At 35.3% G+C, this 21,796-nt stretch overlaps 1 protein-coding gene across 6 annotated transcripts in view; it reads right to left on the reverse strand.

Annotated features, from left to right (window-relative positions):
• Window positions 1-21,520, reverse strand: part of LOC127958851 (small G protein signaling modulator 1) — a 33,880-nt gene extending 12,360 nt beyond the window's left edge. For all 6 annotated transcript variants that reach the window (XM_052557883.1, XM_052557882.1, XM_052557881.1 and 3 more), the window contains exons 1-10: window positions 21,460-21,520; window positions 21,301-21,344; window positions 12,074-12,149; window positions 4,670-4,832; window positions 4,236-4,388; window positions 4,049-4,116; window positions 2,884-3,029; window positions 1,506-1,643; window positions 1,167-1,291; window positions 451-518 (exon numbers count right to left, since the gene is read on the reverse strand). In XM_052557883.1, the coding sequence (XP_052413843.1) occupies window positions 451-518; window positions 1,167-1,291; window positions 1,506-1,643; window positions 2,884-3,029; window positions 4,049-4,116; window positions 4,236-4,388; window positions 4,670-4,832; window positions 12,074-12,149; window positions 21,301-21,344; window positions 21,460-21,478 (1,000 nt within the window). In that variant the 5' untranslated portion in view covers window positions 21,479-21,520. The remainder of the gene's footprint in view (window positions 1-450; window positions 519-1,166; window positions 1,292-1,505; window positions 1,644-2,883; window positions 3,030-4,048; window positions 4,117-4,235; window positions 4,389-4,669; window positions 4,833-12,073; window positions 12,150-21,300; window positions 21,345-21,459) is intronic.
• Window positions 21,521-21,796: the final 276 nt, after the last annotated feature.

A 21,796-nucleotide genomic window follows, 5' to 3' on the forward strand; every position in this document is an offset into this window, starting at 1 on the left:
CAGTCAGTTATGTCTTAAGTGAATATAAACAACTGCAAAATAAATGAGGTATTTTAGATCAGTGCATACCATAATATAAGAAACAGCATAATAAACCTACTGCTGTCTGTCATTAACGTTAATCAATGAACAAAAGACAGAAAATCACTCACTGCTCTTAACTGAAATAGTTTTTTTAATGCAATACTGTGTTTTTATTAATAGCCATCCAGTTCCAGTCTGGATATTCTCAATAGTGCAATTCAAAATAGGGAAGATTGTGATTTAGATCATGTATCGTGATTTTGTGTTATTCAATTGTGATATTATATATTTAGGGAAGACTGCCCACTCCTATTATATATGAATTATTCAAACTAATCTGTCAGAATTATGGACAGGTAAGAACTGCAGGATGTGTGATTTTGGGTGCCAGCTGGATGTTTTTCAACCTGGCACAATGTGGCCTACCCTGCTGATGACAGTGCAAGTACACAATCTCCTCCAGGCGGATGGTCATGGCATAGTCCCAGTAAACACTGCAGGAAAACAGAGACTTGCTTGCGTGAACAACATTACTACGAATAATAGAAACCAACATAAAATCATACAAATACTTACATTTCAGGGATTCAAAAAGTTTTTAATTTAAGAGAGAAAAAATAAATCATGCTTTGTTTCAATTTCTGCATGAAATTAGAAATCACTCATCAGGGGTAACTTTTTGTATAAATAAAATAAATAAAAATAAGAATTTTTTTTTTCTACCAGCTTCACAATATGCATTTACAGTCAATATTTGCATTAGTATAAAGTGAAAAATGCCACTCTGTCTATATACTGTAGTTAAAAATATATACATAAAACAACATTATACAATATCATATTATAAACATTTAACAAATAAATAAATGCATTACTTTTGTTTCGCAGGAAATCTGCATGTTTAAAGATTTTTAAATATTAATTCACTTTTGTTGACAACAGATTTAAAAATGATTCTCATTACTTAGGAAGATTATTAATGGAACGTTTCACTGAGATGTGTCGAGATTGCATCCTTGTATTATGGTGGAATGAGAAAAATCCTGTAATATATCACATCCTATCATATCCTGTGATACTCTGATTCTTCATCGAGATCATTGATACATTACATTTTCTTAAAAGAACAAACTGAGTCCCACCTCTTCTCATAGTCGAGATCTCCCATGGAGCCGTTCATTAGCTGATTTGGCGTCCATTTCAGAGTCATGCAGTCAGCCGTCTGGTGGAGAGAGAGGTACCCTGGGATTGCTTCCATATCATCCCTCTGAAAGCACCACAACAGAAGCCCACATTATGAGGCAACTGCACTATAATCAATAAGAAATGCTGCTTGTGAAATGTTTTCTGCAAGTTTATTATATATTTTCTATGCAATTACAATAAAGCAAACTATAATTAAATTTGTACATAAAATATGCAGTCAGAAATAATCCCCTAAAGATCTATAATAATTGACAGCTGTTTAATGCATTATTCACCGGCTGCACCAGAACGTTGTTCTTGCCGAACAGGAGGGTCGCTCTGGAATTCTGATGAAGAGACTCCACGTAGTCTCTGGCAGAGGGGGAGGGAGATGGCCTTTCATCCATACTACTACTGGAGTGTCTTTTCTGAATCTGAACACACACATGCACACATTATTAAGAACTGAGGGCAATCGTTAACCTAATATGTTTCTAGCAAAACATTACATCAGCAACTAATGTAACCAGACAACATTCACAGTTAAAGTGTTATAGGAGCTATTCATCTTGTTTTCCTAACAATACACCACTACATCTATCTGTCAAGGTGGATAAATGTGTGGCCGCTGGTGAGTCATTAGATGTATACTTGCATCTCCTCTTTCATATATCAAAAAGGCACTCAGCACCAAAAACTGGGCTTTTACAGCTCACTAGCAGGTTTTTTGTAATAAAAGTACATTAGAAAACAAGCCCGGAGTGCAGTGCAGTCAGATCTATCAGAGTTGAAAAACAAGTGTTGTGTGTCCTGCTGTTGTGTGGGTGTTGGCGATGACCAGAGAGGGTGATCAGTCAGGAATCTGATGGCTGTGTTTGGTAATGGAGCTGGGTAATGATGTGAAACGTATCTCTTGAGTGGAGGTTCATACTCCGTACACTCAAACACACAGACCACTGCATGACTCTTATGGACCACAACCCTCTTCAGAAGCCTGAGATGAAGTGTACCGCACTGAAGGCTAGAACCTCACCCGACAAGAGCAAATACACAAACTAAAAGGTCTTGTTATGAAATATTGAAATGGCATTTATTTTGCCTTATCTATGTTGCGCAGACTGTTGTGTAAGAAAACATCCAAAACTGATAACCAGCTTTAAGATGTTGAAAGTACTGGTGCGTAATGCTTAAAAACTCAACGTCACTATGTATTATGACTTCAATGTTACCTGCAATTGACTGACTATAAACTGTTTTTGACCCCTGACATTTCCTTGAGGCACGGTTGGATACATCAAGTGAATTTTAAATGGCCTGAACTTTTAGTTTGAAATGGCACTTCCATCTCATTCAAATGCACAAGAGCTTTCAATTTTGCTAATTTTTTTTAAGTGCAAACAGACTGAGAATATCAGTGCATTTATAAAATTAGCTCTTATTCTTGACCTTTTTTATATAAGAATGTACCAATCTTAAATATTGTGTAAAGTGCCATAACCCAGAATGCTAAGATCAATATATCACCCTGCACATAATTCAATTGTGATGACGTTTCTGCAGCATCTGCACTAAACAGAACTACACATTTACTTATAGTTGCACAATCAACTGGGATAAGTATTTAAACTCACAAAAACTGTGTTAATCCCATTTATGCAATCACAGGTCACTCACACAGAGGGCAGGTCTCTTTGTAGGAGAGTCTTGTCGGCAATGGCCACTGTGAATACGATGCCTTTGCACCAACTCGTCAGCTGAAGGATCCGTCCAGAAATGATCTGCCGTCTTCATTTTAGTGTACTCCAATGCACATGGGCCCACTAAAGAAGAAATCAAGTTGAACACACATTATCTGCACAATTAGCCAGGAATACAAAAGAAACAATAAGACACAAAATAGCCCCATCTAAAACCTAGTGAGCTGCCTCCCTCAATAGGCAGCTGCAGCATCCTTTCATTAGTGAATGATTTCAAATGTTCCACATAATTAGTGCTCTGCATGGAAGACTCACAACTGATTTCAATAGATTTTGATGTTGGCATGTTGCAAAGCTAACGGGATGAAACTATAATAACAAAAATATGTAGAACACAGATATTGGGTAAAATAATAAACTTAACTAGTGGATCATTTAAAGTAATATAGCAATCTATTACTTTACTAATACACCCTTTTCAGTATAAAATATTTCTCTTGTCCACCAGGTTTAATTTTCCATTCAGCGTGTGAAAAAATGAGCTGATCACTAGCTATGTTTCCATCCACTTATTTTTATGCGCATTTTGATCGCATGACAAAAAAAGGCTGGATGGAAATCAAGATGCGCATAAATTCTAAAAATGTGCAAAATGTATGCGCACAACTGAGTAGGATAAACTTTTTATTCTTATAAGAACAAATGCACATAAACTATGATGGAAACACATTTACTGAATATATTCTACCATGCGCATTGAAAAAGTCATGTGACTTTGCGCGATGAGATGGGATTACTTGACTAACCAGTGGACCAATCTCGTTCACAGCATCAGGTTTTGGCCTTTCTGAGATGCCTGAGGAAAGTCTGTCATAAAAGTATTCCTGTATAATTAATGTCTTACATGACAATTTAGAGTCATTTTATTATCAGGAAGTGCCGATTTTGTTCTCTTTGACTCGCTGGATGGAAATGGTGCTTTATTTGCAAATGTTGATGCAAATGTGATATTCCAGTTTTGCGCACAAGTTAAATTTGCCTCTTTGGATGGAAACATAGCTACGGACTTCACTAGGATTTAAAACAGTGCATGGCACCAGATTGCATGAAGATTGAGAATGATCAATAAAAAGCATGCCTACCTAACAAAGAGGCAAGGATAGGGCCATCCACAGGGTCCATTAGGATAGCTTCCTTCTCATAAAACTTACTGAAACAACATTAAAAGTCACTTTAATTTAATATAATGCAAGCTGGCAAGTTTAAGTGTACCTAAAAGAAACTAGTCAAGCTTGCTTTCTCTTCATCTCTCTATGCCACCTTTCTCACCTGCTGTTTTCCACCAGGTACAGCACGATCTTGTCTAGCACTTTCTCAATGAGTGCGGTGTGGATCCACACATGTCTGACGGCCTGAGGTGAGAAGTTTAGGACTTTGGGCATCTTACGGGTGCTTTCGCTGTATGAGAGAGACTGACTTCGTCTGAAGAGAAGAACAAATCAATAAAACATTTTTAAACTGTCAAAATCAATTCCCCATGCATTTAAATACATTTTTGTCCACTGGGTTGGTACTACTGAGCATACAGTATTACTCTTCTCATGAATAATATTTACTGCCAGTTTGACTGAGGACATATGTTGGTGGTATTTATGAGCTTCAGAAAGCAAGCACACTGCAGGTTTGTACTATTGCTTTATTGTATTTTTAAACAAGTCTGAGTTGTGTGTTTTATTGGAGGAGATCACAAAGTCTGTTCTCACTTGCTCTCAAAGACCAGTTCCAGCTCCTGGGCTTTTCTGCACAGCTCTTCAGCTGGAGGGAAGCTTTTGCCCACTTTGGTGAAGAGCGCAGCTATCTTGTTGCTTCGCAAGAAACCAGCAGCTCTCCGCTTCAACCCATGAAGCACACAGGCTTCAACAGCAGCTACACACACATACATTTACACATAAATAGACCATTTTACATAAAGAAGAAAGAACATGTTAGTATATTTGTCCATGTCCATGAAAGGCTTTTTGTGTATCAGAGAAACAAAAATAGTGGCATGATTTCAAAATAGTGAAAACACGTTAATGTGCTCATCCGGAAATTATACTACTGTTAAAAATGTTTTAGGTCAGAAAGACTTCATTTAAGGAATTAATACAAATACTCAGCCAAGGATGTACTAAATGTATTAAAAGTAACAGTGAAAACATTTATAATGTACCTATTTCAAATAAATGCTGTTCTTCTGAAATCTCTATTCATCAAAGAATTCTGAGAAATCCAAATCCCCAAAAAACTGCATTATGATTTATACTGAAACTTTAAGCAGTGAAATGTTTTTCCCATTGATTCCCATTTTCCCATTGAGCGCTAAATCAACATATTACAATGATTCCTAAACAAACATGGGACACTGAAGAATGAAGCAATGGCTGAGGAAAACTTTGCCGACACAGGAATAAATTACATTTAAAAAAATTATAAAAAAAAAAATATATATATATATTGCAAAATTCTACAGTACTTTTTACTAAAGAATTCAGCTTTGGTGAGCATATGAGACTGCTTTCAGAAACTAAAAAAAAAGTGTACATATTCAAGCATACTGTATTATTAGTAGGGGATAATGTACAGTCGGCTGGGCATTACTGCAACACAATCCCTGAGACCCAGATGTGAAACGGACGGTTTATTTTGTGATAAAACCCGGCTGATTGTACATTATAACTCTTGTTTTTGTCTACTGTTGAACACATGAACTAACAGAAAAAAAATTATTCTAAGCATCAATTATTTCAATTATGTGAAGAGTAAAGCATGAAAAGTGTACATGAAGTGTCAATTATACAGTTAAGCTTTAATTATGCAAATACACTTGGAGAATGGAGAATACGGCAACTGACCAGTGAAAATCGAAACATCTACAATTTAAAAAAAAATCTAGAAAATGCTTTAATACATAACTAAAAACGTCAATTTGACCCTAACTCTAGCACCCTTTATTCTAATTTTATTGTATTTGTTTTTTAACAATTTGACCCTCTAACACTTGCACTCTCCATTCCATTTCTATTCTAACTACTTGTTTTCTTGAAAAAAGCCCCTGACAATAGCATTATCTTCTATTTTTTTCTATTATATCTACTTGTTTTCTTGTTATTTATTACAAAACAAAATTACCTTCATTGTCTATTATTTTTATTGAAATAAAAAACAACTTAACCCTCTAACACTTGCACTTTCTATTTCTAATCCATTCTACAATTTGTATTTTTATCTATTATAAAAAATCTTGCTACATGTACTGTGCCTTAGGCTAACCTAGACTTGTCCCAGCACTTACATATCATTGCTCTTTTGTTGGTTTTGATTGCTTATTGTCCTCTTTTGTAAATTGCTTTGGATTGAAAGCATCTGCTAAATGAATAAATGTAATACAAATATATAGTCAAAATAAAACACCAGAAGGACCACAGATACGTCGTGGACTGAGACACACTGCACTACGTGGCAGTAGCTGCAGACCTGATACTGAAGCTCTCTCAGGACTAATCTTGTGAATCTGCGAGGATGGGGTCGGGGGAAAGCCTGTGTAGCCATGGAAACCGTCACTGATGGAGCACTTGCGCTCATTGAGAGCTGGGCAGGTCTCTGGAACAACATCAGCTGTTTTATCATTATTCGTGTCCAAGTCAGACTGAAATGCCCGAGAGATAAACCAGTCTACAGCTCAGGTTAAAATCTCTTAACAATTCAGAGAGATGATGCACATCCATACAAACACAGCAGCCGCTTTCATCTGATACTGTATTCATCGCTTCTCTTTGACCTGCCTAAATGGATTCAGACCAAAGAGAAAACACAGATTAAAAAGAGCGGGTGAAATGAATGAGTGGATGCACGGACCATCAAACAGGTTCAAAAGGTCTTTAACATGTTTCTAAAGACACAAAAAACTACTGAGAGGATCTTTAGTTCATTTAAAATAACATAATCTACTTTCAACTCACCGTCATGTCATTCAGAACTCTTATTACGACTGTTTCTACAAAAATAAGTTGTTTCCAGAAGCCTCTATTTATCAAAAAGGACAACATGCTTAATTAAAGTGACAATACAATAGCTTTGCTTATGAAACTTTAAACTAATTTAAAGTTGTTATTCACTGAAAATTGTCCCTTCAAATCTCTTAAATGTTAGGGCACCTTTAAACAAGATGTCTCAAGATATGATGTAACGGGGATAATGATGATTTGCATTTAATATCACAGGTTTCCATATGTCTAGTGACTGATCAAGAATGAATGGTTTGGATTGCACTCTATCGTTAATCAAAAATGCAGTTATATTGGGAAATATTATCACAATTTGAAATAATGTTTTTCATGATATTTTAAAATGCTATTTTTTGTGATCAAAGCTGAATTTTCAGCATCATACCTGCAGTCTACAGTCCCACTCGATCCTTCAGATATCATTGTAATATGCTGATTAGGTGCTTAAGAAACTTTTCTTACTAACATCAAACTTATTTTGTGGAAACTTAATGACCCTGTTGCAAATTCAAAATTAAAAAATGAACCATAAAGGAGAGCTCTTCAGTGAATAACAATCTAAATATGAGTCAGTTCCTCTTATAAAGTGATTGTACGGCTTCAGAAGAGTAGAGCAGACTACTTTCCAAAAGTGCAACCTAGAAACAGGAAAAGAAGGAAAGAAAGAAAAAAGGCTTTGGAAAGATAAATGACAGAAATGTTTGGTCAAACTTCGGGGCTGGGTAATAAAATGATAATTATTAATATCACAATATATTTTTCCCTGTGCCATAAAAAATCCCTTTAGAAAGATTTCCCCATAAATTTACAGTAGTTACACTAACTGCCTCATGGTATTCTGGCAGAAATGTGGGATCTATAAATGATGTTTTATTATATTATTAATATTTATTAAAACGTAATAGTTAAATAAGTTGCAGCATTTATGCATATGTCTTAATACTAAATGCTATACATGGTTTTACCTGCTTATCATTATCTAATTGTGTGATACTGTATTTCATTAATTTTAATAAAAGTAGAGTCCCAATATTAACATTTTACCCATAGATTTTACACTACAGCTTTTACAGATGTTACTCTTTTTTGTTAATGAACTCAAATTGACATCTGCGTCATGCTATCAAAGTACAGTTTTGAAGCATTATCACACATTAGAACATGCAGAAACTAAAATAAAAATATTTTCTCTAATATATCTTGTTCAGGAGAACAGACTGTAAAACTCTTGCAACACAGATTTCTGAAAATGTTCACCGGATTGGTAAGCGTCTGTCATGCTCTGACAAAAAACCAACCACAATTAAACCTGCAGTAGGGAACTTTTGTAAAAATGTATTTTTTACATATTTATTAAACCTGTCATTATGTCCTGACAGTAGAATATGAGACAGATAATCTGTGAAAAAATCAAGCTCCTCTGGCTCCTCCCAGTGTCCTATTGCCATTTGCAGAAAGTCATCCGCTCCCGTTAAGAATCAACCAATCAGAGCTGCGGTCCGTAATTTTGTTTGTGTTCAAAATGTAGAAAAATGTATATAATAAGCGAGTACACCATGAATCCATTTTCCAAACCGTGTTTTTAGCTTGTCCTGAATCACTAGGTTGCACCTATAATAAGTGTTTATATTCGGACTATTTTAGATTGCTTCGGGGGTACCGCGGCGGAGTAACCCAGTATCTTTGTGATTCTTCATAGACATAAACAGAGAGAAGTAGTTCCGGCTACAATGTTCTTCCACAAGACTCAAGCAGTTCTGTTTATTAACCGCTAGAGCGTCAAAAGTTCCCTACCGCAGCTTTAAATATCTGCTTTATACATCTTTAACTCAGGAGAGGAAATCTAACTTTAAACTTGAAAGATAATTGTTTTGGCCATTATCTCAGCCAAACTTTTCCTTTATGCTTATGTTCTCTAACTTCCTTTTCTGTTTTGTTTGGCCTTCTACAGAATGATTCGTGACTACAGCTCACTTTAGATGCACAATGGCCTGGATGCAAACCAGGCCTCAATTATATTTATTCCAAATGATTCTCAATTCAGTCATTTTACTGTGAGAGTGAAATGAGAAATCAGTATGCAAAGTAAAATGAAAGTGAACATGCAGAGACCGAGAGACTGCATGAGAAAGAAAAATATATTCCAGGCAAATACATTTCCAAAGCAATATCCAGAGCAACAAATAAGCCCCACGACACAAAATGGCACGGGGAGCAGGCGGCCCCCTGACCCTGATCTCAAACGCTCATTAAAAATCTAATCATACCACCACCAGCCCTAATGGTTTGTAATCACACTGTCACAGTGTGAACGAAATGAAACCTGGATATATACGATCCCTTCCACTCCCACTGACCAGCACTTTACTCTGCAACATAATGACGTAAAAGCGTCTGCGTGACGAACAACATGCTTTTAAAGCCACACGTAGATTGGAGACAAAATTAAGAGATGTCTTAAAACCCCACAGTACTGCACACAGTGTCCCATATCTACAATGATGAGAAATGTCAGTGTTGACACTTCCATCTGTGGTGTGTAAACATCGCTATAATCACGATGGCTAATTACTCCCCCACGGGCAGCCAGCAGAGTCTGGCTACCCTCCATTCATCTCCTATTATCTGCCAGTGCTTCACTAGAAGCAGCAGCAATATTAAACCATTACAGTGTTAACATACACACTAATGCAGTTCATCCATTAGGGCATAATGATTAAGCGTTCTTTCTTTTCTCTTCCAGTATCCTTGCTTTTGTCTTGATTTTCTTGAAAAGTGAAAGGTTGCTGTAAACGATGATCATCATTTACTCATCTTCATGCTGTCGTAACCATTTCTTTCTCCTTTGGAATACATTTTCTTTAAATAAGAAGATAAATAAGCCGTTTTTGACCCAACTGACTGAATGACTATGGATGAAATCCACAGAAGAAAAAAGTGCATCCTGATTTGAAACAATGAGGGAGAGAAAATAATAGAATTTACATACATTTTTGGGGGAATCATCACTTTTGTCTCAGATTCCTTAGAAGAAATGAAAGACACAAATGAAACAACCATTGACACACAAGAAGTTTGTGTTTTGAATCAGAGGAATTTCTGAGAAACTTTGAGATGTTTATTTTGAAATGGTGAATACTTTGGTACCTTGGCATATCTGCGTTATTATTGTTAAAAAATAAAAATAAAAAAAATAAAAACTGAAAAAAAAAAAAATTCTGAAATTTTATTTCAGCTATTGCCAAGACAGCATTCATCATTTTTCTTTAAATTAAGTTAAAGTAATAAAACTAAAATGTAATAAAAACAATATATACACATTAAAAAAAGACAAAAACAACCAAATGCATGACTAAAACTTAAAATGAAAACGGAAAATACATAAAATTGTGTTAATATGAAACACTAGCGATTTATGTGAGACCACTGGAGTCTTTCTTTAGGAGAAACATCTGAGACTTCACTAAAAGGCTCTCCATTTAATCCCACGTCTGATGAAATATTAAAAAGATCTAATCTGGGATTTTTTTCCTATAGTTGCCTCTTCTACGAGCTCTTGCATTTCATCCAGCAGAAGTTCAGCGATGTGGCAGGAGACAGTTGAGAGGACTTGAGATAGAGACAGAGCAGGGCAGAGGAGAGCAGAGTCACAATGAATCAGAAGTCAATGAATTACAGGAGAATAAACAACCAGCTGAAACCAGAAACCAGCAATGCACACAGGCCCTATAATCATCTACCCAATCCCACTGCAGGAACATAATAAAATGAGTTAACAAGGCCATTAATCAAAAGCTATTTTTCAAGCTACTTTGATTGGTGTTATTCAGAAACACCTCAGTGTGGATAAAGAAATATCCTCCACTAGCTGTTTCTGTGAGCTCGAACTGCAAGGTTTTGTTGATTCTGTTCTACCTCGACGAGACACTTTTGAAAACAATAATCGCTAGGATGCAGAGTCTAATTTACACACAATGCAAACCTGCCAAAAGCGTTTGACCCCTCACAGAGCTGTGCTGATGAAATTCTAGGGAAGGTGGTATGGTTGCCAGCATCCTGGAGCAAAAAAATCTGTTTAGTGAAATGTAAAAGAGAATAAACAAAAGAAAAAGGAAAACTGAACAGGCATATAAACCCTTCACCTAACAGGCTGAAATATGACCTGGCAGAAACTGGATTATTAATGACTACTCATTTATTCTTTATTATCATGTCACGCTAACTTGATGTGAATTTACACACAGTGACAGAGAAGATGCACGTCTGAGTGATTACTTTATTACGTGGACAGATTTTCTGCTGACAAACAGCGGGCAGCATTTACTGCAACACGATCAATTACACATTCATTTACTGGTCCATTTACGTTAAAATGATCACTCTATGTTCATCTAGACTTTATAAACATGACACTTCACGACATTTACACGCTTTGACGCTTCCCAAGCCCTGTTAAATGCCGAAATGTTCGCTCTACCTGGAAATTATCCAAACCATCATGCTGCACAACATTTGGCAGGCACTGAAACACAGCTGATCCCCGGAGTCTCCCATGGATATCCCTTATATTTCAATTGTTTGTCCTTGAAATAATTACATGCTTGAGAAATTGAGAGTAAATTGATGGAAATTCTTTGCCATCACTGAAGTAAATGACTTTTTTTTTATATATATTAAAATAGAAAGCAATTCTTTTTTGTCTTTTACTGTATCTTTGATCAAATAAATGCCTTGGTGAGCATAAAAGTCTAAAATGTAATAATTTTGCTAAGCACTGTCAACCCAATGTGCAAATATTTGTGATGATTTTAATCCAATTACATTAGTTATAAGTATAAAATAAACAAATCCTTTTCAAGCGGAACGGTTATTACATATATGTAGTAAGATTTCACAAAATAAAACAGAGCAAATAAAGTGTAATGACATTAATAAAAACAGTATTCTTCCAGCAAACAATGTAGTCCCTTAGAAACTGTTGTTGTTCCAATGAAGTGTTTGCCAAGCAACAAACAGAAATAAAAAAAAGGTGTATGTTTGTAGTGTAATTTACAACAGCTTCCAACCAATTAGAATCAAGGAACTGAACTCTCCGTTTTATGAAAATGTTCAATGACTTACCACAGAAGGAAACAATATGGCTGCTGTCTTCATGAACAAACTTCCTTGTGACTGCTTCCTCCATGATCTGCTTGACCTGTGACGCATGGAGACACAACAGAGGCATGATGAACTAAAGTAAACACTGTTCTACAGCTTAATTTACACACTGTGGATGTTCCCATGATTGATGAGTCTGTCAAACGGTGCAGGTCTCATGAATATATTCTCTCTCACAAGTACTCTCATTTGCACACCATCAAACACTCGAAGCTGAGAGAAATTGAGAGTTGGCATGAGTGATTTATGCACAAAGCTCTTCCTCATCGTGACTGTAGATGGTGAAATCATTTAAATGAAACAGCAGTCTTCATAATGTATTCACTAGACTGCACTGCACACACATCCAAGGGCAGATATATGTTCCTGTAGCTCAATTGGTAGAGCACTGCCTTATCAAGCGCAAGGTTGGGGGTACGATTCCCCGGGAACACATGATATGTAAAAATTGATAGCCTAAATGCAGGTAAGTCGCTTTGGATAAAAGCATCTGCTAAATGCATAAATTTAATTTTAAATTTTAATTTAATTTTAATTTTAAATGTAATTTAATTTTACATTAAATATATATATACCCATATATATATATATACCCATATACACGCTCACACGCACAAAGAAATACAGATATATACAGATTATCATGCTCCTTTGTTTTTTCTCCTTTTTTGTCTTAGTATTTATTTCTCTTCAAACAACCAGAGTGCATTTACGTGATGACATTTCCACCCTAAGGCAAAATGTATTGCTCACAGGATGCCCTTTCTTAGCTCTTAGCTGTTTTTTTATTCAATAAGGACACATCACATAAGTAGAAAAATGTAAGTCATTTATAATTTACAAAAGACTTTTAATTTAAATAAATGCCATTCTTTAACACTTTCGAATCGCTTTTTTAAAAAAGAATGAAATAAATGTATTATGGTCTCGCCAAAAATATTAAGCAGTGCAACTGTTTTCAGGATTGATAATAATAAGATATAATAATCAGCTTTGCCATCACAGGAATAAATTACATTTCAATGTTCCGTTTTAAGTCTTAACACCTGATGATCCTGAATCAATTATTACAGAGTTTTAAATGACACTGGTTTAACCTTAAATGTAAAAAGCCTGTTACTGTGCTCATCTTCTTTAGCATTCAGACTGTGGATGTACTCTGATTCAGATACTTACACCCTGACCTTCTCTTTCATTTACCCATAACTAATGCAGTAGGACAACACAAGCTCTTCAGAGCAAAACCTGTGGATTTGGTGTGCCCTGAGAACAAGTCACAGCCTTTTTCTTCTGAGAATCTGGCATTTACAAAAATCCCAGCTCAAAAAAAAAAAAAAACAACAACAAAAAAAGAAACCTAAAAATGCATTGCTTTATCAGAATAGTCAACATTACTCTTTTGGTTTGAGATTAAATGCTTAATTTTTGAAAATGGCCATTCTGTATTGATTTCTTCTCACTATTTTATTCATGATTCTAACATGGCAGCAAAACTCTGTTCCAATCAACTGAACCTTAAGAGTTTAAACACCATTTAAGACTCACCTGATGCTATAAATAACTCTGGACATATACTTATCTCCTCCTCCATACTACAGATTCACACCTATCCAAACCTCCAGAGAGAGAAACGAGGACGCAAAGGAAACTCTTTCGCTCAGGGACCAAAAGAATCACACACACTTGAACACAACGGTATGATTCACAAAGGTACAGATCAGAAGCACAACCATAAAACAAACGCCTGTTATCCTTTGGAACAGAGACAAGCTTTATGATACCACCAAAGTACAAAATTAACTGAACAGTTTGTAAATGCTGTTTTTGTTATTTTATAGATTTTAGAAAATCTTTGCAGTGTTCCTTTCACTAGCTTTTATTTTCTTTTGTAAAACACTTAATCTTATGTCTAAAATATATATTTTAGTTGTTATTATAATTAGTGGTTCTTGCTAAGTGCTATGGACCTGAATGATACTGATAGTAAAGCGTCATGCTTCATGTATATTCAATCAATACAGCAAATTGAAGTCTGCATCCACTAGAATGAGGGGGAAAAAATCCATGAACCGATGAGTTGAACTGAAGGACAGCATTCCAGGTTGCCTTGCTGATGAACCCTTGAGTGCATCTTTCAGAGGTTATAAGTTCATGAAAGCTCTTACTCCGTGGCTGACTCAATGCACAGATAGAAAGACCTCTCAAATCAAATTCACAAATCCAATACCTGCACTGATACTGACATTTTTAAACAGTTCAGGCATCGTCTTCGTCATAAAAAAACATACATTTTTAACATAGTTATCACTGTTAAAGATCACTGAATTAATCAAAGTATATACCCTAAAAAAAGACACTGAATACTGCAAAAGTACATAAATGTTGGAATGCACCTAATATTGTAAGAATATCAATAAATTCCACATGAAAACAAGCAAAATAACCACCTTCATCATTGAGAGAGAGCATTGCCATGTCTGAATTAAGGATCACTGATGCGATAAGAGCAAATAAATTCACCTATAAATGTTTACTAGTGGCGTCTAAACTCTTATTGATCAGCCTCAATTAAACTGTAGTGTGCATTGATAAGTAGAGATTGTATCAAGCTCTGTGTGTGTGTGTGTGTGTGTGTGTGTGTGTGTGAGAGAGAGAGAGAGAGAGAGAGAGACTCTAGGGGTCTATTTGGAGCTCGGCTGTCCCTGATGTCTCAGCAGCATGACAAAGGTTTCCATGGAGATGGCATGGAAAGTCTCACAGCTTGGGTTGCCAAGTTACTTCCCAAATGTGTTGGCACCACATTAAACTGTTGCTTCAACTCGGAGCAAAACCAATGAACAATTCCGGCTGTGAATGGAAATGGCATTTGACATGATTCATGCCACCATCACAAAAATGATTTGCCATATATTACCGCGTAATACAAATTTAAAGGCTAAGAGGTTGAGTGGACACTACTTAGAAAGAACAAGCAAATTCACAATGAGAGCAATTTATGTACTTGTAGAGCAGTCATGAGCCTACAATGGACAGCAAATCCATACTCTCATTTGGTCTTGTTTAATATTAAAGTCACTAATTTTATCCCATAAAACCATCTTTGATAATGAAAATGATTTATTTCAATGCCCTCACCCCATGCAAAAAAAATCCCGAATGTCTTAAAATGGCTTACATAATTTCTACATGTCATTTGTTTGCTCACTTATCACACAAGCTCCATTCACTCAGCTAATTGAAGTGGTAAACGCTACGCAATCACAAGTGACAATACTAGATAAATGGTTTCAGATTGAATCCACGAGTGAATTTATTCCAATTCTGAATTAATTATAGCCTAGAAAGCATGAAAATATCCAAACTAATCAACAATAACTCCCAATCAATCACTATACAATCACTAAAAAGTGGTCACTCATACTGTAGTTCATCCAAATTGCACAAAGGTCCATCCTAATTAATAAAACTTGAGCTAGAGTTCTACTACAAACATTTTGTGTCACATTTGTTTAAAGATGCATTTCCTTTCCATATAGTTTCTATTTTATTTATTATGCAGTATATATTTTAGCACTTTAATTATAGCCTACTTTTTTATTCTTATTATATCCATTTTCATGTGCTATCTACATGCTGTAACACCACAACCTCCTGGAAGGTGTGAACATTTTAAATAAACAATACTGCCAAACGATGCTCTATTAATCATATTAAGAATGCGAATGATTTGTGTACATGGCAAAATGCACTGCTTTAGTCTTAACATAGTCTTGAATTATAGTTATGTTCATAGTACACAAACAAGTGACAAAAACATCAACATACTGTAATGGGAAAGTAGAGTTTGAGGAGAAAAAAATGAACAGGCATCTGGATTTGCTTGGAATATATAAAATATATTGTCTCACATATAAAATGTGTAGTTTCACACCATTTGAGATGCTCTGTGGGTGGTGTGGATCTAAATCAGTCCCCCGGTCCATATGGCTCTACAGGAACAGGCTTCACATTTCTTGGGAAAACACATTTCCCATGACACATACATGCATGGTGTTAATGCACAGCAGAAGTGTCACATTGCCTATATCTTGAAGCTAGACTGTCAGTCCAACTGATCTATCCTTTTATGTTCTTCATTAAAGGGGTCATATAATGGAGTGTTACAAGCTCTTAGTGCATAAAGAAGATCTGTAAAGTTGCAAAGACTAAAGTCTCAAATCCAAAGACATACTCTTTATAAACGTGAATAGTCAACATGGCCCCAGATGTCTACGTCACGATGTAAAAAAATTTGCCTAACGCCGCCAGTATCTGTTTCCATAAAGTGGGGTAATTCCATCTTTGCAAGTATAGTCTGGTGCTTCTGACTCACAGCCTGTAAGTACGTTTTCATATGTAAAGGATTTGCCACTGACGAATTAAACGCGGGTTTTGAGCAGTGTAGAGTAGCGCTTGTTTATGCAGCACGATACGCAACACAACGCGTAAAAAGACAGTATAAATCATTATTATCCCACTGGATGCAACATATGTCTTGTTTGTATTGGGTTTTATTTGTTTTGTCTCATTGTGATGGGAAATGGCATCACAGTATGAAAAGGGGCGTAACCAATCAGAGCACACCTCAGTTTTCAGAACGATGAGTTTTGTAAAAATTTACCAGTTTCAGAAAGGCGGGGTATAGAGCAGCAACAATAATGCACATTATGTGGAAAATAAAGTGTTTTCTGAACTTAAACCTCATAAACACATTGCATTACACCAAATACACAAAATAATGTACTTTTTAGCAACGTCATATGACCCCTTTAAAAACAGCTAGGCCCCTGTAATGCCTTATGGCTCTTATTGGTCATTTGTGACATTCTGCAGCCAAACATATTTGCATAATGACCGCAAAAACTCTATAACTGTGTTGACCAAGGCAACACCGGCTTCCTAAGCATCATGTCTTTTACAGCACTCTGGGGTCTCTTTCTTCTTACAAATGCATTCAACTCAGACAGTTATTATCTTTGTAGGTTTGTTTAGCAAAAAAAGCACATGGGACCCACAGCACTGAACATCTTGTATGTCTTTCTTATCTGACACACTGAGCTCAGTTAATAGACCTCTCTCCTAACAACCTGATGATCTGAATAAGGTGTTGAAAATAAATGAGACCCCAGAACCAGGATTAAAAATATTTCTAATAACAATATAATATAATATAATGCTCTAATTTAAATAATTTCAAAAAACATTTTTTTAATAAAAATAATAATGTAACTAATAACTGCTGAAGAACTTTATTTATCTAGCATAACATATTATCCTGAAATGATCTCAAAAGCAATGACTGTACAGTGGACTGGGTATCACTGAGCACAGATGTCTGCAGACATATGACTCATCAATCAGACTCCATCATGATCACAACCTAAATCTACTTCACCTATGTATGATCCACTTAAAAAAACATTTATGCCATTTTCACCTGTCCATTATTACATAAACTACAATAAATAAAGAAGCCTGAGTCTAAAAAAGGTTGAAATGGTTAGATTATATATATTGTTTCTTTAGAACAAATTAATAAAAATATTAAATCAATCTATATGTAAACCAAAGTATGACTGAAATGGAGTTGGTGTTAAGAGACACTAGACATAGACATCATTGTAATGTGTCTTGTGTTTTGTCACATACAAACCCATTAAGTTTAAATGAGTATCAGTGGTTTGACTTTAACAAGCTTTTGCGATAGTAGCCGAGGTTTGCTGCTATTTGGCTTGAGGTTTAAGTGTTTCTTGCACACACTGAAACAACATCTTGCAGAGTTGTTTTGTAACACATTCACAGACTGGTCTCTGCACACAGAACATGGTGATTAATTGGCTCATGGACTCGTAACAGATGGTTTTTTCCATTAGAAATGTATAATCATGGGAAAAAAGATTTGATTCTCTTTACTATGTTTGTCTAAGATGCTGTCTATGGAGGTTACTAAAACAACACATTTCACAATTTAATTGACGCTGAATAATCTTTAGTGACCCCTTTAAAAGGCACCATTTATTCAACCAGAAATGGTTGATATCTCTTGAATTAGTTATGAAATGTTATTTGACTCTATTGTTTTAAGCACAAAACCAATATTGACTGTGTGTAGGATTTCACAAAAAGTGACAAAGAGAAAGAAATCTTTACCGCAGAACACATCTTACCAGTTTTTATTTATTTATTAAAAACTCTCCAAATCCAGAGAGGAAAATTAACGTGTGACCTATCACGACTTTTCATGATTTATCACAAACTCTAGTGTTTACTACTGTATAGTTTAAGTCAAACCAACCAATTTAACAATGTTTCTGTTAAAAACTAATTCCAGAGCAATTAAAAAAAAAAAAAAAGGAAAAATCCACGCCTAGTTTAAAATAAAATAAGAGGTTCTTTAAGGGCACACTGATAAGCTATGGATTACACTAGCTGTGTAAAAGGGAAAGATAAACAAATGGTGGGCTGCTGGGTAGAGTGTGGAGAGGCTTTCTGCGCATGGCCCTCTCCTTGTGTCAATACTGGTGTGTGAAATAAAGAGAGAGAGAGAGAGAGAGAGAGAGAGATCACAGACTGATAGTGACAGACACAGAATGAGCCTTTTTGTCACATTGCCGGTGCTCATTGTATCACCAATGTAATATCTGTAATAATAATCTTTCATAATTTTAGTTAACAGCTGCAAAAGGGTAAATATGCACTGCAAATGCCAAATGACTCCAGGTTCCAGGCAGTAAACACAGCATGGATCAAGAATACATTGTCATTATGAGCACCATACAGCGGAGGGTGAGAGTTCACCTGCCTCCACTCTTCTTGATTAGCTGTTTCAGTCATCATAATAATGTGTTTCAAGCACTGAAATATCAATTTTTATGCATCTACTGGGATGCTCTGAGACACAGTGCAATGAAACATTATAGACCAGGCTCTGATTGCCAAACACCTCAAGCTGAGATGCCTGACTAGAAAAAAAAAAAGAGTCATCACAGATTTATGTTAAATTTGCCTGATAGTAATGTGGGAAGAAGCCCTCTTTATGTGAATTTATTTTAACATTTTAAATAATATGTTTAGCATGTGCAAGATAATAATGCATGCATCAGCTAATGTGTTATTAAGGTAAGTTAAATAGAAACATTTAATAATTTAGTTGTAACAGAACAAAATGTAAAATTATTCCAAGAGGGCATCTTACCCCACTACTGCTTAAACTTCTACAGAGTGCATAAATTAATTAATTAATTAATCTTATTAATATGGATATATTTTAAAAGTACCATTAATGTAAAATACTTAACCAGCTATTCATATTAAATTGTATGTAGACAATTTAGTAGAATAATGAATAACTGATGACAAACTAAGCAGAATCCCAAGAGATTCATCTGAAAGGTACATTTATTCTATGACTATTTACATATTTAACGACCCATATTTTAATTGCAGATGTGTCATAATTGGAACACTATGAATATATATTAAATTATTTCATTCAATTAGTTTTAATGAAAAGTGGAGATGTTCTTAAATGTTCATCTTACTCATGTAGTGAATAATAATTACAATAAGCAGTAAATTAAACAAAATAATAAAATTAGTAACAACCTGTCACTTGGGGCATTTTGTGCCAGTTCTGGTGGGGGGATGCTCATAATAGTCATCTTACCCCCAAGTATCTAATTTTATCTTTTTACTTCAAAATAAAAATTATACATTTTCTCCACAAATCTAAAAACATTAGTGTGTTCACAAATTTCAACTGACTAAATTTCACAAATATTGGAATGAAATGACAACATTAAAACTAGCATAATAATTTACTAAAAGTGTTGAGATTATATTTTGTGCCGTCATCTTGCCCTAGGAGGTATCTTACCATGTCTCCCCCCATGTTCATTCTTATAAATGCAACTTTTTTATTGCGTTTCTATAATTTCTCATTATTTATACTTTGCACCACATGACTGCAGCAAGATGGGGTTCAGAAAAGATGGTGCATTGACCATTCGGCACAAAGCTTTGAGTTTTACATTTAAAAACAGTAACATAACCACTAGAATGCGGTCAGCTGTATGTACATATGTCTGGATGAATCACAGACACACAGGACAGATAAGGATATCAGCGATTGCAATCACAGCTCATAATAGTGAGCCATAAATCAAAACAGAGTCAGTATAGAGCAAGTGCTGTGAGGAAATCATACAAATTCACACCCAAAGTCATACAAAACCTCATCCACTGAGCAACTGCTTAAACATACTCTCGTGCAAATACACAGAGAGAGCGCTTGCTTAACCCAAAAGGATTACTAAAACCTATTAATCAAATGAAATGATGGAAAGTCAAAGACCACACAATGCATTCAGTGCTGCCAAAAGAGATAGGACTGGCCTTAAGTCAATACCACAAATCAATCAATAGATGCACTGAGCCTTAAACTGTATTTTAAATTTCAACAAGAAAATCTATGAACAAACAAGTATTTTAAGGACTTGAAGTCACAACGCAATCTGAGGGATGATATGGGCAGTTGTTACATATAGAAAGTGCTTACAGAATGTTTATGGATCATTAACCATAGATGTTGATGATATATAAATACATTTCAATGTTTTCGTACATTTTAAGGAAACGTGTATTAAATGTGTCTGATATTCTGAATCCATAGAGAAATATTTCAAAATAAAATGCATTAAATATAATAATATAACAACAACCTGCCATTCTGACTGTAACAACATCAGATTTGAATAAAACGTCACACTCACTATTTTAATAATGCAGATATGATGCAAGTGTGATAAAGCTGGCATTAAAGTCAGTGACAGATGCTTGATGGGGAAAAAGACAAACAGATGCAGCATATTCAGGGAAAAAATAGATATGTAAAACCAAATATATTATTCATGAAATACTGTACACTGAGATCGCACAGCTATCTATGATTTTAAAACTATACCAACAATTTAACAGCATTAAAATGTTTATTTTGCTCTGGCAGCTTTCTTTCACGTATAATGTTAGCTCCAGTGTTCGATTAACTTAACACTACACATTTTGTAGACATGTTTGAATGATGACTCACATTTTAAAGGGCGTTTCAGCCTTGTGTTCACTTGGCTTTATTTGTTTTTACTGTCACTTACCTCCTTCTTCACGTTTCGCAGCAGTCTTTGACGGGTCTCGGCTTCTGGGAAACAAATAAATGTAGAGAATTAATTATTAAACATGAACAAGTACAGGTCAAACGTGCGATAGTGTGGTTTAGAAGTGTTTCGAAAAAAGAAAGCAGAATTTTGTCGCACCTGCGGTTGTGGTTGCCATTATTGTGGTTTTGAGCTCGTGCGCTCCTCGCTCCACTGACGCTCAACACTCGACTGGATGAAGCCAGAGCAGTTTAAAGGCGAGATCACGTGATCTGCCAGAGAGGTTGCTAGAGATGTGGAGATAGCAATCTCCTTTTACCGAGGAGTTATAATATTCCTGGAGTGAGCTCTCCTTTAGAATTTATGTTAATCTAAGTGGCTGCTGTTTTGATATAGTAGTGATTCGTTCGTAAACTAATTTAATTTAATAATTTAATAATTTAATTTAATAGTAAATTAATTAATAAATAGCATTTGAGCATAGACTTTGAAATAG

The sequence above is a fragment of the Carassius gibelio genome, chromosome B5, assembly GCF_023724105.1.
Source record: "Carassius gibelio isolate Cgi1373 ecotype wild population from Czech Republic chromosome B5, carGib1.2-hapl.c, whole genome shotgun sequence".
NCBI classification, from domain to species: domain Eukaryota; kingdom Metazoa; phylum Chordata; class Actinopteri; order Cypriniformes; family Cyprinidae; genus Carassius; species Carassius gibelio.